Source organism: Humulus lupulus, chromosome 4 (assembly GCF_963169125.1).
Source record: "Humulus lupulus chromosome 4, drHumLupu1.1, whole genome shotgun sequence".
NCBI classification, from domain to species: domain Eukaryota; kingdom Viridiplantae; phylum Streptophyta; class Magnoliopsida; order Rosales; family Cannabaceae; genus Humulus; species Humulus lupulus.
Window position 1 is genome coordinate 245258679 of NC_084796.1, and position 17817 is coordinate 245276495.

General features: G+C 35.1%; 3 protein-coding genes across 3 annotated transcripts; all 3 read right to left on the reverse strand.

Moving 5' to 3' along the window:
• Positions 1 to 1138: 1138 nt before the first annotated feature.
• On the reverse strand, positions 1139 to 3061 carry LOC133831521 (zeatin O-xylosyltransferase-like). Its single transcript, XM_062261865.1, has one exon. It carries the CDS (start codon positions 2597 to 2599, stop codon positions 1172 to 1174), a length of 1428 nt encoding a protein of 475 aa, XP_062117849.1. The 5' UTR covers positions 2600 to 3061; the 3' UTR covers positions 1139 to 1171.
• Positions 3062 to 3087: 26 nt separating this feature from the next.
• On the reverse strand, positions 3088 to 7046 carry LOC133831522 (alpha carbonic anhydrase 4-like). The gene is made up of 7 exons (XM_062261866.1): positions 6905 to 7046; positions 5404 to 5621; positions 4953 to 5059; positions 4718 to 4820; positions 4004 to 4162; positions 3853 to 3906; positions 3088 to 3386 (listed from the first exon to the last, which is right to left on the reverse strand). Exons 1-7 carry the CDS (start codon positions 6990 to 6992, stop codon positions 3294 to 3296), a joined length of 822 nt encoding a protein of 273 aa, XP_062117850.1. The 5' UTR covers positions 6993 to 7046; the 3' UTR covers positions 3088 to 3293.
• A 6458-nt stretch (positions 7047 to 13504) lies between these two features.
• Positions 13505 to 14545, reverse strand: LOC133833121 (uncharacterized). Its single transcript, XM_062263378.1, has 3 exons — positions 14323 to 14545; positions 13913 to 14037; positions 13505 to 13813 (listed from the first exon to the last, which is right to left on the reverse strand). Exons 1-3 carry the CDS (start codon positions 14543 to 14545, stop codon positions 13505 to 13507), a joined length of 657 nt encoding a protein of 218 aa, XP_062119362.1.
• Positions 14546 to 17817: the final 3272 nt, after the last annotated feature.

Sequence of the window (17817 nt, forward strand, 5' to 3'; positions counted from 1 at the left end):
CCTTCAAGATCAAGATTTTCATGAAAAAATGACTTAGCTCGATGGTGGTTCGATGGTAGCTCGATAATGGCTCGATGGTGCTCGATGCAATTCTTGTAAGAGACATAATTTTTCACTCGGGTGTCCATTTGGGGTGATTTTTTTTTTGATTTTGGGTATTTTTTCAAGATCTACACGTTTGACATGTTAATATGCACATTTAGGAAGTTTAAAACTTAAAAATATACCAAAAGATGTCTTAACCATGAGGTATGTTTGCACTTTTGTATTTTTTACAAGTGTTACACTTCACAAATGTGCATATTAACATGCCAAACGTGTAGATCTTGAAAAAATACCCAAAATCAAAAAAAAAATCACCCCAAACGGACACCCGAGTGAAAAATTATGTCTCTTACAAGAATTGCATCGAGCACCATCGAGCACTATCGAACCACTATCGAGCTACCATCGAACCACCATCGAGCTAAGTCATTTTTTCATGAAAAATCATGATTTTGAAGGTCTCATCGAGCTGGCATTGAGCACCATCGAGCCACTATCGAACTACTATCGAACCACCATCGAGCAAAGTCATTTTTTCATGAAAAATCATGATTTTGAAGGCCTCATCGAGCTGGCATCGAGCACCATCGAACCACCATCGAGCAATGTCGATTTTTTGCAGATTTCAGAGTTTCAGATCTGAAAAAAATCGCAAAAAAAACCCAAAAATCATGTCCAAATCTGTTCGAAATATAATATTTAGTGTGGTGGTGGTGTTGTGAGGTGAGAGAGAGTGAAATAAGAGAGAGAGAGAGGGAAGAGAGAAGAGAGAAGAGAGAAGAGAGAAATGAGAAATGAGAAATGAGAATGAGGAAGAAGTGAAAAGGGCATTTTGGGTAATGTGCAAAAAATTAGCATTATTTTGTAAATTTTAATATGCCTAGTATTTTTTTGTAATTATAACTCAAATCAAGTATACATATTAAAATTTCCCTTTACAAACTACTGGTTAAAACCAAAAAATTTCGTTATGCTTATTATATACAAGAGATATATGCACAGCCTCAGCATCGATTGAGCTGAGCTTATCCTTTTCATTTTTGCAAATTATCTTGATTCAATACAATTATGTCAACGCACCAGAGGCATAGAACACAGCGAAATAGTCTTATTTATTAATCCAAAACTATCTAGTGATGTGAGAAATGAATGAATCCAATTCTAACCGAGAAACTCCTCCTTCAGCAGTAGTTTTTCTCAACTCATCACCCAACTTCTCAGTTCTTTTCCTGATCTCATCTCCTTCATCAGAACTCATTAATTTCTTCACAACTTTCTCAATCGTAGATGAACTTACTAGCTCTTCTCTCTTTTCCCATTCCCCAACAGCCAAACCAACTTTAACAAACTCAGTGACAAAAGCAGCATTCATGGGCTGGTCTGAGTGCATTGGCCAAGCTATCAAGGGCACTCCCAGGCTCATACTCTCCATGCATGAGTTCCACCCACAATGACTCATGAACCCACCTGTTGATGGGTGCCCCAAAATCTCCAACTGGGGCACCCATTCCCTCACCACCATTCCCTTTCCTTTCACTCTTTCTTCGAACCCTTTTGGAAGCTGAGGTCCTCTAACTTTCTGTTCATCACCGAAAATGTCTCCTCTGTCTGCATCTCTCAAAACCCAGAAAAAGTTCACTTCACTTTTCTCCAACCCAATTGCTATTTCTTCAATCTGTCTGTCTTCCAAGAAAGTTGTGGTTCCAAAAGAGATGTACAAAACAGAGTTGGGTTTCTGTCTTTCCAGCCACTCTAAGTAATAAACTTGTTCTGAATCGCCATTGATGGAGTTATTGAGTGGGCTCTTCTTGCAGATTGTTACAGTGTCTAGAGGCCCAACTGCCCAAAGCTTCATATTGTCATCACTTTCTAGCTCTTTCTCGAAAATGAAATCGAGAAAGTCGCTTTCAATAAGCCTACAAGCGTTGTAAAGATGGCCAGATTTGTTGGCTCTCATGAACGGAATTTGTTTAGCTACTAAGGCATCAAACCTTGGATCAAAACTCCTTGTCCAAGAAGGAATCTTGAGCTGACTCTCATGATCAGTTCCCAGGCCTCCTCCCGCGGCGTCTCGGATGAAGGAAACTCTAGAAATAGCGGAGACACAGTGGAAAACGTAAGCTTCCGAGTTGGGCGCTAGAGAATCACAGTCTTGAACAACATAGCTCATCAAAGAATCATGGATAATAACAACTCTTTCGGCTGTCGTTGAGAGCCTTGTGAGGAGATCTGAGAAGGGTTGGCGAAGGTGGACAGAGGCTTCAAATGCGGGTACGAGATGTATAGGGAAGTTGTCAGCAGTCTTGGTGGGCTGAGGAGAGACAAAGTGTGGAGTTGGGAAGTCATGAAAATGGATTTTGGCTAAGTGGTGAAGAGGGTTTGGAGCTCGAGACTTGACCTGGGAGTTGTGAAGAGCTGAGCTAACGTAGTGGACTGGGATGTTGTATGAGGAGACGACATGGGAGAGCTGAAGCAGTTGGTTGAGGTGGCTTTGAGCTGGAAATGGTACCATTAACACTATAACTGATGACAACTGATCTTGAGAAGTCGCCATTGATGGAACTTGCTTAAGGTTTTTCTTTTCCTTCTTTCAGTCTAAATCTACCAGAGACTGCTATATAGATATATAAATAATATAATGCTTGCAGACAAAACTGATAGACTAATGGAACGCCAAACGTGGTTAGCCATCTCCAACGCTGGCAACGTTGCCAGCATATAATTAAAAAAAGAAAAGAAAAAAAATACATAGCGTGAGCAACGTTTGCCAAAACAATTGTTGAATATGGCACCAGCGTTGCTGAACAAATATATAATATCCTGGCTGGTTGTTGCAACGTGTGTGATTATGTCATACACTATTATTGTCTAAGTCAGGAGCCAGAATTTATGGTGAGGGGAGCTATTTATTTATTATTTATTTTAGGGGGCTAAAATGTAATCTTTTTTAACTAAGATGTTTTTTTTTCTAATTTTAGGAGTTTTTAATGTAATTAACCTTTTCTTTAATTTTAGGGGCTTAAATATAAATCTTATATAAAATGATTAAAATAGCCAAGTGAACATTAGGCATAATGATTAAATTACAAAGATAAGCAAGTAATGCCTGTATATATCTGTGTGGGTGTGTGAATGTATGTTATTTATATATATAATTATATACGTTCCATTTATCAAATGGCACATAATTTATTTATGATATATATATATAGACATGTGGAAAAATATCCTCTCTATCACAGTTAAACTTAAGTAGAACCTCCATGGCCTCCTCTTGGAGTATACATCCACACTAGTCTTCCATCCAATTTTTGAGTTGGCCTTGCATTTGCTTCATATCCCTAAAATAAAACGAACAACCAAACCAATTTTACTTTTATGACATGATACACAAAATATTTTAATTCATGGAATAGGGATAAGATTTTGTCCCATTAGAGCATCTACAATGCTGGTAGCCACAGAAGTGGCTTGACCATATTTGTCAGATAAAATGCCAACACGGCATTACCAAGTGAGAATTTTATTTGTTGTGGCTAGAGAAGTGGCCACTGTAAGGCAACGTTGCTCATTTTGTTTTTGAAAAACTAATAATATTTTAATATGATTTATGTACTTTTGGCAACACAAAAGGTTGCTTGCACTATTGATGCTCTTAGAGAATGTATTTCGTTCACCGCACAAACGTCAGATCAATAGTTGGAATGATATGATGGTTATTAATCATTGGAAGCAGTACAAAATCCAAAGCCTAGAAATTATCATGTAAAACACTATTGATGTATTCTTAATTTCAGAGAGGCTTACATCATGGACAGCTTCCCTTAATGCATGAACTTGCTCCCTTGAAACTGTTCTAACCTGTACAATAACAGAATGTCAGTAAATGAACAACCATTAAAGAAAAGAAAAGGCAAATATATTACTAAAAAGGATTGGTTTAAGTGTAGTGAAAGACCTTTTTGACTATAGTCCAAATTACACCCTCTGTGCATGGAGGTACTGTAAGTGAACCAATGTATCTGTAGTACTTTCTGCTTCCAAACTTAATGTTTCCTGGGTTAATAATCCCCAAATCCTTCTCTTCATGTCCCACTGAGTTAATGTGCTCAAACAGCTGCCATAAAAGGGTAGCCAACAATGGATTCATTCATATGGATATGACCACAGAAGAAGTATAACCACAACAACCCTAGAGTCTAGAGCTACATTTCCTGCAACGAAGTCTTTTAAATATTGGTGAGACTTGGCTAAGAAGTCAACCTAAAATACTGATATGCTAATGGGTAAGTCGCCAGTCCCTAAAACGGACTATGTAATGTACTTTATCTGCTGGTTTGGGCATTTTAACAGAGGTTTCTATTGTATCGATCTACCCTTGTATGATTCCTGTTGAAGCATATACTCGGGGATGGGTGCAGGGCGGACGATTTCAAAGCGGACTCCCCATTCATTAGATAGAGAAGATCACCAAGATTTCGTGATCCGCTGCCGAACTTATTACTAAGACTACATAGCAGGAAATATAGCTCTAGAGTTCTCTTTGGATGTTCACATACAAAGACTATTAATTCATATATGCATGTATAATTAAGGTGCCATGCAATTAAGAGCTTGAATAATAAAGGTACAAAATTAAAAAAATAAAGATGAAGGGAAACTCTCTTAATACCCTTGTAAGAAAGGGGTCAGGTCGGCCATACTTATAAGTAATTGCAACAACAGCTATCTCTCCACTTGAGCTTAAGTGAATAATGTGAAGCTCAAGATCAAACCTTACAACAAAAAATAACAGTAAGAGAGATTTTAACAACATATTGAAATTTAATGTAAGAAAAAGAAAGGGTCTCCAGTGTTTGAAATAACAGTATATATTATGGTGAGAAAAGACAGGAAATAAAGCACACCTTGTTCCATTAAATGTGTGTTCAGAAGGTGAGTGCCAATGACACTGTAACAATCCATAGTCAGTCCCATTAATGTTAATTTTTCCGGCATGGCCTTTCCATTTTACCTGAGAGGACACAGTACTTTTGTATTGTTATAAATAAAAACAAAATTGTCATTACATTAGAGTAAGAGACTTTAAAACTTTTTTTTTAAAAAAACTAGACTCCCCACCTAACCCTACAATATTTGGGGACTAGAAAATTATAGCAATTGTAACCTTAGATCTTGTGAGAGTAAACCACATGCCTGACCATTTGAGCTACACTTCTTGGGTAAGTGACATTAAATTTTCTAATGTCTAGTTTTGCATATTCAAACTTTCTTTAGCTTTTTCTTTAAATATCATATTTTGTTGCACACACACACACACACATATGTATATATAAGACTTTTATAGCTGGAGCTTACTGTAATATCATGTCCCCTATTCCTGACAGTAGCTGGAGCTGGTCTGTAATCTCTTTTCAATTTCCCTAGATTGGGAAAAACTTGAACCCTTTGGTCAAGAAGATCAATGGGAGACTGTAATTTTCCCTTGTCACAAATCTTCCAATGTGGATCAATCTCACCCCACTTCTTAGGTCCTTTACCAGTTCCTTCAATGTAAGAAAATGGGCTCTCATCATCTGATACACCAATCTTATCCACAGTTAGATATGGAGAAATGGAGCAGTGACTACAACTCTTGAGTTTGTATTCATTAAACAAATAGATATCTTTTATATCAAAATGATTGAAAGAGAAAAACCCAAGTAAAAGGCATGGATATATTCCAATGATATAAGAAAGTGCAAATATATTATATTGATTAAAAAAATGAAGCTATGAATCTTGTGCAAGAAAACAAAATAAAACATTAGGGAAACATAATCTATACTTTTCAGTCAAAAAGCAATGAAAATGAGGCTACACTAAGGAAACTAATTAAGAATTAAACAAAAGACAGATTCGACACCTAAAATTAAGCAAAAAACAGTTGACATAATCTATTGCAATTTACAACTTATAAAGAAAAGAAGCTAATACTTTCTTTTTTTCTCAAGCAATACAAAATCCAAAAAGGACCCCCAATGGGACAACAAATGGTCAATGTAAAACTTTGCTCGAACTAACATGTACTTATGCCAACTGAACATGTTTTAGAATAAACAAAATCATAATAGGATTATTTTATTCTGTTTTATATATATACATGTGTATATAAAGAGTAAGAGAGTTAACAGTCACTGAATGTAAAATAAATGAAGAAGATTACTGGTCTTATACCAAGAAACCAGCATTAGAAAATTATAAATAAATAAATAAGCTGTGGTCATCTTTGTCTATTGATTGACTCATAGTAAAAAGTTGACATGTTTAGTCTTCAAAACAAAACAAAATATCTAGTATTTCCAACATGTTCTAACCAGAACATGATAGATCAACAAATAAATATGGAATCTTTACATCTCTCTCTCTCTTTCTCTCTTTTTTCCTTTGAAGCAGAGAAAAATTCATTGAAAAAAATCACAACGTAATACATCAAGGTTGAAATCTTTACATCTCATTGAATTGTTACTATAACCCACATTTCTGAAAAGTTTCAATTGGATTGATATATGGTGATCTACACTGAACCAATTAGCATAAAACAGAAATAAAAACATTAAAGTTTGAAAATTGACAAAAGGGAAAATGTGTTTGGACCCATCCAAGTGTATGATTTCTATTTTCAGATCCCAGATGACAAATAGGAGCCAAAAACAACTCTTATAAAAAGAAACTAAAGAAAGCAAAACTACAAAAATGGAGAAAGAACCGTAAAGCTTCAAACTTTAACCACCAATGTGAGCAAAAATCATGAATGTATCTTCAAAAACTGCTGCACATGCATTTATAAGTGAGAAAAGAAAAGAAAAGAAAAACTCACCAGTTTCAGACTCAAGAGCTCTGCAAATGATGAAATGGGGTTGAGTGAAGAAAAGAATAAAGAGAAAGAGGAAGCTGAAGAAGCCCATTTTGAAGCGTTTTAATGGGTTGCAGAAGGGTGTCGATATATATATATATAGACTGATACAGAGTGCTCTGTTCACGTATTTTCTTTACTCCAACAGCTGCGACTGTTCGGTGGTTTTTGCCACGCGCGAACAGTAAGCGCGTGATTCTTGTGGTCCATAACGGGTATTTATTACTATGTTTCGTTTTTAAGGTTTATTTGTTTGGCTTTACAACCAAAGATGTCCCTTGCAATTATGTCTTGAGGAAATTACGGAGCATATTTATTTGCCTAATTAATGATATAAATTCAAGTTAATTAGGGATAAAATTCCTATGCTTCCAATAAAATTGGTACACGTCATCAATCGTTTTTTTAACATCAATCTAATCACTATTTTTATATCTAACTCTAATATCTCTAATGAGACATAAAAATTGTGCTCAATTTAAACCAAACAGTTAATAAATGACATGTAGACCACAACTTTTATAATTGTTCTTCAATAAAATTGAAGTAAAAAAACTCTATATTTAATGCTAATAATAAACAAAATACCAAAATTAATAATAAAATAATAAATAATAACAAGAAAATAAATAAATAAAACATTTAATGACAACAATAAATAAATGGTTTATATCTTTTTAGACCTTATGTTTTGTCTCATTATCTACTTGGACTCTGTGTTTTGATAAATTACTTTTTGAACCCTATAATTTATAAAATTATTAAAATAGAACCATAAACTCGATTTTAATGAATGTTTTCTCACCTAAAATCACAAATAATTTACCAAAATAATAATCCAGAACAAAAATAAAATCATTCTGCTTAAAAACTGTGTTGTTATATTCAATTTTTTTTTCATCAAAATTGAGTTTAGAGTTCTATTTTAACTATTTTACAAAATATATGGTCAAAAAAATAATTTATCAAAATACAGAGTCCAAATAGGTAATAGGACAAAACACAGAGTCCAAAAATATATAAACTCATAAATAAAATATCAAAAAATATAATAAAATAATAAATAATAGCAAAAATAAAATAAAAAAGTGAATATTTATTGATGATTTAAATATGGATTCACTTTTAGTATATGTCAAATTTGACAACATCTTTAGCGTACTATTATATAAGTTTTTTTTTTTAAGTGTGCTATATTTTATCAATGCATCGTAGATTTGTATCAGAAAATGTTCTAACCTACACAATAAATACCAATATATTCTATAATATATAAAAAGAAATTATAAAACATTTATGCAAACAAAAACTCCACTTATATCCAAATATAGAAACAGAAAATCATTAATAAATAAACCACCAAGAAAAACTAACCGACCCATAGAAATTAATACTATTCATTTTGTTGTGATTGATTCAAGCTTGATCTTCAATACCTTCTGTGTTAGACTAAACAGAACTCCAAGAACAAAGCAGAACCGAATAACTAAAAACAATGAGTTGAGAGCTAATGAACTGAATTGAATGTTTTATTACTTGAGAGAAAATCTGAGAACCAATCTGTACAAGGCAATCGTAATATAGCTTATGAATCAAAGCAACTATTTATACATTTTGAGAAACTAACTGAAAACTAACATTTTGCACTAAATGACCAAAAATAACTAACATAACGAACTGGCTTTTATGAGACCTGGATCACAAATACAACAAAATCCTCCTTGATTCAGGTCTGCAAACTTCTTGTAGATCATTAGAGATAATGATCAATAGTAACTTCTGATGTTGAGGAGATTGAGGCAGTGACTGAATTTGATTTGAGTTACTGCCTTGGTAAACATATCAGCAGGATTGTGATTTGTATGGATCTTCTTAACATAAACATCCTGATTAGAGACAACATCTCTAATAAAATGAAGCTTAATGTCAATGTGCTTTGACCTTTCATGGAATATAGGATTTTTCATCAAGTGCAAAGCACTTTGATTGTCACAATGGACAGTGACATTTTCTGAATTGAATCCAATTTCACTTGCCAGCCCCTTGAGCCAAATAGCCTCCTTAACAGCTTCTGTGGCAGCCATATATTCAGCCTCTGTAGATGAAAGTGCAACCACCTTTTGAAGATTTGACTTCCAACTAACACATCCTCCTTGCATAGTAAAGACATAACCAGTTAAGGATCTTCTGGTATCTATGCACCATGCATAGTCCGAATCAACATACCCAACTACATTTGTATCAGTTCTATTTCTTGAACTGTATGTTAAACCAAGGCTGAGTGTTCCTGCTAAGTATCTCATAATCCACTTGAGGGCACTCCAGTGAGATTCTCCAGGATCTGCAATAAATCGACTAACAATGCTCATGGCATGTGCAATATCTGGTCTGGTGCACACCATGGCATACATAAGGCTTCCCACACCACTGGCATATGGTACTGCATCCATCTCTTCTCTTTCCTTCTCAGTCTTTGGGGCTTGGTCTTTAGTCAACTTGAAGTGAGCAGCAAGTGGTGTTCCCACTGGCTTTGACTTGTCCATATTAAATTTTCTGAGCACCTTTCTCAAATACTCCTCCTGGTTCAGAATGATGAAATCAGGCCTTTTTCTTCTTATCTCAATTCCGAGTATCTTCTTAGCATTTCCCAGGTCAGTCATCTCGAACTCAGATCTTAACAGCATCTTCATTTTGTCTACTTCATTTATGCATTTCCCAACTATAAGTATGTCATCCACATAGAGAAGTAGGTAGAGTAGATGATTGAAGTAGACACAGGGATCGTATGCACTTCTAGTGAATCCATTCCTCAACATGAACTCATCGAATCTGTGATTCCATTGCCTAGGTGCCTGTTTCAGACCATACAATGACTTTTGTAACAGGCACACTTTGTTTCTGTCTTCATCAAATCCCTCAGGCATCTTCATGTATATCGTTTCATCAAGTGATCCATGGAGAAAGGCAGTTTTGACATCCATCTGCTCTATTTCCAGGTCTTCAACAGCTGCCTTTGACATGATTGCTCTGATTGATGCCTGCTTAACAACTGGTGAGAAGATTTCATTGAAATCAACTCCCTCTCTCTGAGTAAACCCCTTGGCCACCAATCTTGCCTTGAACCTCTTGTGTTCATTTCTTGATTGTCCTTCCTTTACTCTGAATATCCATTTGCAGCTCACTAGCTTACACCCTTCAGGCTTTTCAACTATCTTCCAGGTCTGATTCCTCATCAAGGACTCCTTCTCATCGTTGATTGCTTCAATCCACTTATCTCTGTCTTTACCATTAACAGCTTCTTCATATGTTGCTGGCTCTGCATTTTCAATTTCACAAGCAATGGTGAGAGCATATGCAGTATAGTCAGCAAAACCATACCTGGTAGGTGCCCTCGATTCCCTTCTTGATCTATCTCGGGCAAGTTGATAAGTGTCAAGTCTTTCTTCCTGAGTTCCTGCTTCATTATTGTCATCTGATTTTTCTTCACTAGGCTGCACATCAATTTGAATCTGATTAGTTTCTTTAACTTGACCAGATTGATTTTCACCCTTCATGCCCATCTGTTTCTCATTGAAAGTGACATCCCTGCTCACTATACACTTCTTGAAACCATCTTCCATGCACCATAATTTGTACCCCTTAACACCATCGGGGTATCCCAGAAACAAACACTTAACAGCTCGAGGCTGCAACTTGTCTTGCCTTATGTGAGCATAGGCAGTGCAGCCAAAAATTCTCAAGTTATCAAGCCTAGGAGCTTCACCTGTCCACTTCTCTTGAGGGGTTTTGAATCCAATAGCAGTGCTTGGGCTTCTATTGACCAGATAGCAAGCTGTCTTGACTGCTTCACCCCAGAATTTTCTCTCCATTCCAGCACCTTTCAACATGCATCGTGTAACACCCTCACTTATTTTAGTTAAAAACCATATTTGAGGTGTTACGTTTTAAAACTATATCATAATTTATTTCTGCGGAAGTCTGGACATATTTTTTTTTTTTTTTTTTTTTTTTAAAACTTGAAAACTTATTTCACCTTATTTACATTAAACATAAAGTGTGTCTCAAACATATTATACATAAGTATTAAATAACCCAATTTATTTTCAAAACATAACTTCACACTTTATTACAAACATCTCACTGATAACTGAAATAACCCACAAAAAGGTCGATGTGTTCATATGTACAAATCAGGGTCAGGACCATGCTTCAGTTCTCCTCATATCATTCACATATTTCTTTCTCTACCTGCAACACAAGACAACTGTGAGCCTAAAGCTCAGTAAGCAAAGTAATGCATGCAATGCTAATGATTACCCAATATCAATGGACATATACAACTTCTTTTTAAATTTTGGGCCCCTTAATATTGTGCACACTGTTTGAATTGGTCAATGCCTGCAGGGCTTGTTACACATATAATACAAAATCCCATGGGTTCTCCTCCGGCTAGCCATCACCACAGTAGGGCGCATTAAAAACCTTATTCCATCGTTGCCCCGTCGGGCTCAAGAGTTAAGGCGGCCACACACTGTGGTGTCAATACATATAACAATAACTCATATGGAGGAGAAATAAAAACGGAAACATGGCAAACAATATAATTGGTTCACTAAAACCTAGCCCAAATTATTGGGCAGCCACTATAAGCCTACTATAGGCCTCCGTTTATACTTATTAACACTTTCATTTGCCTTTTCAAAACAGTGGCACTGAACTTAAACTTCTTATTACAACTTTCTTTTATGTTGCACAAAACTTGCAAAGGCATCATATAATTAATCATCATAATATAATGCATGGTCTTATATCATATAATAATTTACCATATCACTATTATTCCATGCATACAAATTTATGATGAAGTGTTAATGTATGTTAATACCACTTACTCACAAAATATTCATATAATGCATACTTTTACATAACATGTAATTCTTGTGTTGCAGTTGAGTACTTTACTTACCTTTTGTCCACAATATATTTCACCGTGTAACAAGTGATGTCTTAGGTATTGATGTGCTTATCCTGACAATAGCATGGATTTCTCATCATAATGATGGCAGTAATACATTGAACTCTCATTTAAAAAATACCCATAAGACTTCATATCAAATTTCATACCCAAAACATGCCTAAAATGCCTTAAACCACCTAGATCGAGCATTAGATTTATCTTAGACATTTGGGGAAATTTTGACAGAGTTTCCCCTTAATTTTAGCTATCCTCAAATATCAAAATACACCAATAATCAACATCAATTAACCTGCCATAACCATATATCCCAAATACCAACATGATTCATCATAATGTTATCATATACCGATTTTGATAAAATTCTTATCTCCTAGATCATCACCCAAATTAAATGAGTCTCCACATATATTCAAACATTTATAAACATATATACTCTCTTATAAACTCAATCAAATAACCAAAAATCTTCTTGTACTCCAAGAACCCCAAAAACCTCATAAAACACAAAATTTCACTTACCGAGCAACTTTTCGGCGAAAACAATCTCTTCAAGCTTTTCTAAACCTCAAACCACTTGGAAACCCCAAGAAATATCTTAAAAAGGATAAAACACCATATATAAGTTCTCAGAAAAATTCAAAAACATAGTTTAACTTCCAAGTACAAGAACTTACCATAAAAAGGCTAGAACTAAGCTTAATCTACTTCTTTGGCTTTGCTTTCACTTGGATCTCCTTAGAATTTCTTCAAACCAGCCAAGAAATGGTTTTTGGTTTTCTTTTCTCTCTGTTTTTCAGAATAATGGTCATGCAAAGTGATAAGGTTTGATGAAAATTCCTTATTTTCAATGATTTAGCCTTATTGTCAAAAGTTGACACCTTTCATCTCATCATTTCACCTTTTGACTTATGAAAACCTTATCACTTCAATAATTTCGACTTAATCATCTGCTAGGCCTATTATCCTTATGTGTAAAACACTCACACCAAACCTTAGGTCCATATGACTTCATACCCAATAGTTATGCTTACCCGATCGAGCGTAGCGCACTTATGCTAAGCTCGTTTTGACTTTGCATCCATACCACTGATTATGTATACCTCCCATCAAGAATTGATCTAATGGTTCTAAAACCATTTTTACATCATCAATGAGACCTTAATCCTACCTCGATTACATGTGGTAAATCCATAAATACTCAATTTTACACCGAAATACTAGTAATCGACATTGTACTATTTTCCACTACTTAACCTATTTTGCCTTCTATATCTCACTTTCAACACTTAATTCCATGCCTTGTCCATATTTTTCATACTTTCTTATATCTTGAGCACATCAAACACCCATAAAAGACAACTCAAATGCCACAAGGTTAATAATATTGAGCATACATATAGACATCACATACACAACTTTTATACTTATACATGAAAACACTTATAAGAATATGCATATGCTCAAATTATACATATTGTATGATATGTAATGCAATGCAATCATGTGATTATTGGCTATATATATCAAAATAATGTGGGTGCTACAATCCTCTACACCTTATAAAAATTTCGTCCTCGAAATTTCTCTTACCCAAATAGCTCTGGGTATTTAGATCTCATTTCATCTTCCCGTTCCCATGTCATTTCCTCAATGTTTGAACTTCTCCACAAGACCTTAACCAGTGAAATCTTCTTATTTCTCAACTCTTTCTCTTTTCTGTCAAGAATTTTCACTGGTTTTTCTTCATATGTTAGGTCTTGTTCAACTTCTATTGGCTCGTAGTTTAGCACATGTGAAGGATCTGGCACGTATTTTCTCAATAATGAGACATGAAAAACATCGTGGACATTTGACAGTGATGGCGGTAATGCCAGTCTATAGGCTACCTTTCCCACCTTTTCCAATACTTCAAAAGGTCCAATAAATCTTGGGCTTAACTTCCCTTTCTTTCCAAACCTCATTGCTCCTTTCATAGGGGCAATTTTCAGAAATACCTTGTCCTCAATGTTGAACTCCACATCTCTTCGCTTTCGATCAGCGTAACTCTTTTGCCTACTCTGAGCAGTTAACATTCTTTTTCTTATCTTCTCTACTGCTTCAGTTGTCCTTCTGACCAGATCTGGACCAAGATACTTTCTTTCTCCCATTTCATCCCAATGAATTGGTGATCTGCATTTTCTGCCATATAACATTTCATACGGTGCTACACCAATCGTTGCATGAAAGCTATTGTTATAAGAAAACTCTATCAGACACAAATACTTCTCCCATGATCCTTGAAAATCTAGGACACAAGCTCGAAGCATATCTTCAAGAGTTTGAATGGTCCTTTCAGATTGTCCATCAGATTGGGGGTGATATGCCGTAGTAAACTTCAATTTTGTGCCCAATGCTCTCTGCAAACTTTCCCAAAACAATGAAGTAAATCGAGCATCCCGGTCTGAAATTATAGATACTGGCACTCCATGAAGTCTAACAACCTCTTGAACATATAATTCAGCCCACTGATCCATAGTATAAGTCATGCGTACCGGAAGAAAGTGTGCTGATTTGGTATATCGGTCTACTATAACCCAGATAGCATCATGTTGTTTAGAAGTCTTTGGCAATCCAACTACAAAATCCATAGTAATCTCTTCCCAACTTGTAACACCCTCACTTATTTTAGTTAAAAACCATATTTGAGGTGTTACGTTTTAAAACTATATCATAATTTATTTCTGCGGAAGTCTGGACATATTTTTTTTTTTTTTTTTTTTTTTTAAAACTTGAAAACTTATTTCACCTTATTTACATTAAACATAAAGTGTGTCTCAAACATATTATACATAAGTATTAAATAACCCAATTTATTTTCAAAACATAACTTCACACTTTATTACAAACATCTCACTGATAACTGAAATAACCCACAAAAAGGTCGATGTGTTCATATGTACAAATCAGGGTCAGGACCATGCTTCAGTTCTCCTCATATCATTCACATATTTCTTTCTCTACCTGCAACACAAGACAACTGTGAGCCTAAAGCTCAGTAAGCAAAGTAATGCATGCAATGCTAATGATTACCCAATATCAATGGACATATACAACTTCTTTTTAAATTTTGGGCCCCTTAATATTGTGCACACTGTTTGAATTGGTCAATGCCTGCAGGGCTTGTTACACATATAATACAAAATCCCATGGGTTCTCCTCCGGCTAGCCATCACCACAGTAGGGCGCATTAAAAACCTTATTCCATCGTTGCCCCGTCGGGCTCAAGAGTTAAGGCGGCCACACACTGTGGTGTCAATACATATAACAATAACTCATATGGAGGAGAAATAAAAACGGAAACATGGCAAACAATATAATTGGTTCACTAAAACCTAGCCCAAATTATTGGGCAGCCACTATAAGCCTACTATAGGCCTCCGTTTATACTTATTAACACTTTCATTTGCCTTTTCAAAACAGTGGCACTGAACTTAAACTTCTTATTACAACTTTCTTTTATGTTGCACAAAACTTGCAAAGGCATCATATAATTAATCATCATAATATAATGCATGGTCTTATATCATATAATAATTTACCATATCACTATTATTCCATGCATACAAATTTATGATGAAGTGTTAATGTATGTTAATACCACTTACTCACAAAATATTCATATAATGCATACTTTTACATAACATGTAATTCTTGTGTTGCAGTTGAGTACTTTACTTACCTTTTGTCCACAATATATTTCACCGTGTAACAAGTGATGTCTTAGGTATTGATGTGCTTATCCTGACAATAGCATGGATTTCTCATCATAATGATGGCAGTAATACATTGAACTCTCATTTAAAAAATACCCATAAGACTTCATATCAAATTTCATACCCAAAACATGCCTAAAATGCCTTAAACCACCTAGATCGAGCATTAGATTTATCTTAGACATTTGGGGAAATTTTGACAGAGTTTCCCCTTAATTTTAGCTATCCTCAAATATCAAAATACACCAATAATCAACATCAATTAACCTGCCATAACCATATATCCCAAATACCAACATGATTCATCATAATGTTATCATATACCGATTTTGATAAAATTCTTATCTCCTAGATCATCACCCAAATTAAATGAGTCTCCACATATATTCAAACATTTATAAACATATATACTCTCTTATAAACTCAATCAAATAACCAAAAATCTTCTTGTACTCCAAGAACCCCAAAAACCTCATAAAACACAAAATTTCACTTACCGAGCAACTTTTCGGCGAAAACAATCTCTTCAAGCTTTTCTAAACCTCAAACCACTTGGAAACCCCAAGAAATATCTTAAAAAGGATAAAACACCATATATAAGTTCTCAGAAAAATTCAAAAACATAGTTTAACTTCCAAGTACAAGAACTTACCATAAAAAGGCTAGAACTAAGCTTAATCTACTTCTTTGGCTTTGCTTTCACTTGGATCTCCTTAGAATTTCTTCAAACCAGCCAAGAAATGGTTTTTGGTTTTCTTTTCTCTCTGTTTTTCAGAATAATGGTCATGCAAAGTGATAAGGTTTGATGAAAATTCCTTATTTTCAATGATTTAGCCTTATTGTCAAAAGTTGACACCTTTCATCTCATCATTTCACCTTTTGACTTATGAAAACCTTATCACTTCAATAATTTCGACTTAATCATCTGCTAGGCCTATTATCCTTATGTGTAAAACACTCACACCAAACCTTAGGTCCATATGACTTCATACCCAATAGTTATGCTTACCCGATCGAGCGTAGCGCACTTATGCTAAGCTCGTTTTGACTTTGCATCCATACCACTGATTATGTATACCTCCCATCAAGAATTGATCTAATGGTTCTAAAACCATTTTTACATCATCAATGAGACCTTAATCCTACCTCGATTACATGTGGTAAATCCATAAATACTCAATTTTACACCGAAATACTAGTAATCGACATTGTACTATTTTCCACTACTTAACCTATTTTGCCTTCTATATCTCACTTTCAACACTTAATTCCATGCCTTGTCCATATTTTTCATACTTTCTTATATCTTGAGCACATCAAACACCCATAAAAGACAACTCAAATGCCACAAGGTTAATAATATTGAGCATACATATAGACATCACATACACAACTTTTATACTTATACATGAAAACACTTATAAGAATATGCATATGCTCAAATTATACATATTGTATGATATGTAATGCAATGCAATCATGTGATTATTGGCTATATATATCAAAATAATGTGGGTGCTACACATCGTACCCTTTCAATAAGGGTCCTATTCATCCTCTCGGCCAATCCATTCTGTTGTGGGGTTCTTGGAACAGATTTATGCCTTTTGATACCAGCCACCTTGCAAAACTCATTGAATTCATTTGAGCAGAACTCTAGGCCATTATCTGTCCTAAGAGTCTTGATTCTCCTTCCAATCTGATTTTCAACAAGACTCTTCCACTCTTTGAAATACTTCAGTGCCTCATCTTTGGATTTGAGCAAGTGTATCCACACCTTTCGAGAGTGATCATCAATAAGACTCAGGAAATAGTTAGCTCCACCTATGCTTGGTACCTTTGAAGGTCCCCAGAGATCTGAATGAATGTAATCCAGTGGTCCTTTGGTGTTATGAGTTCCAGCACCAAACTTCAGTCTGCAGCTCTTACCATAGATACATTCTTCACAAAAGTCTAACTCCCCACTGAGTTCTCCATCTAGAATCCCTTGTTTCTCCAGTTCTGTGAGGCCTCTTTGACTGATATGGCCAAGTCTCAAGTGCCACAACCTTGTTCTATCCTCCTCCTTAACAGATGCCACTGTGTTGACCAATCCAGAAACTGCTGTACCAGATAGAAAATACAGACCATTTCTGAATTTTCCTCTC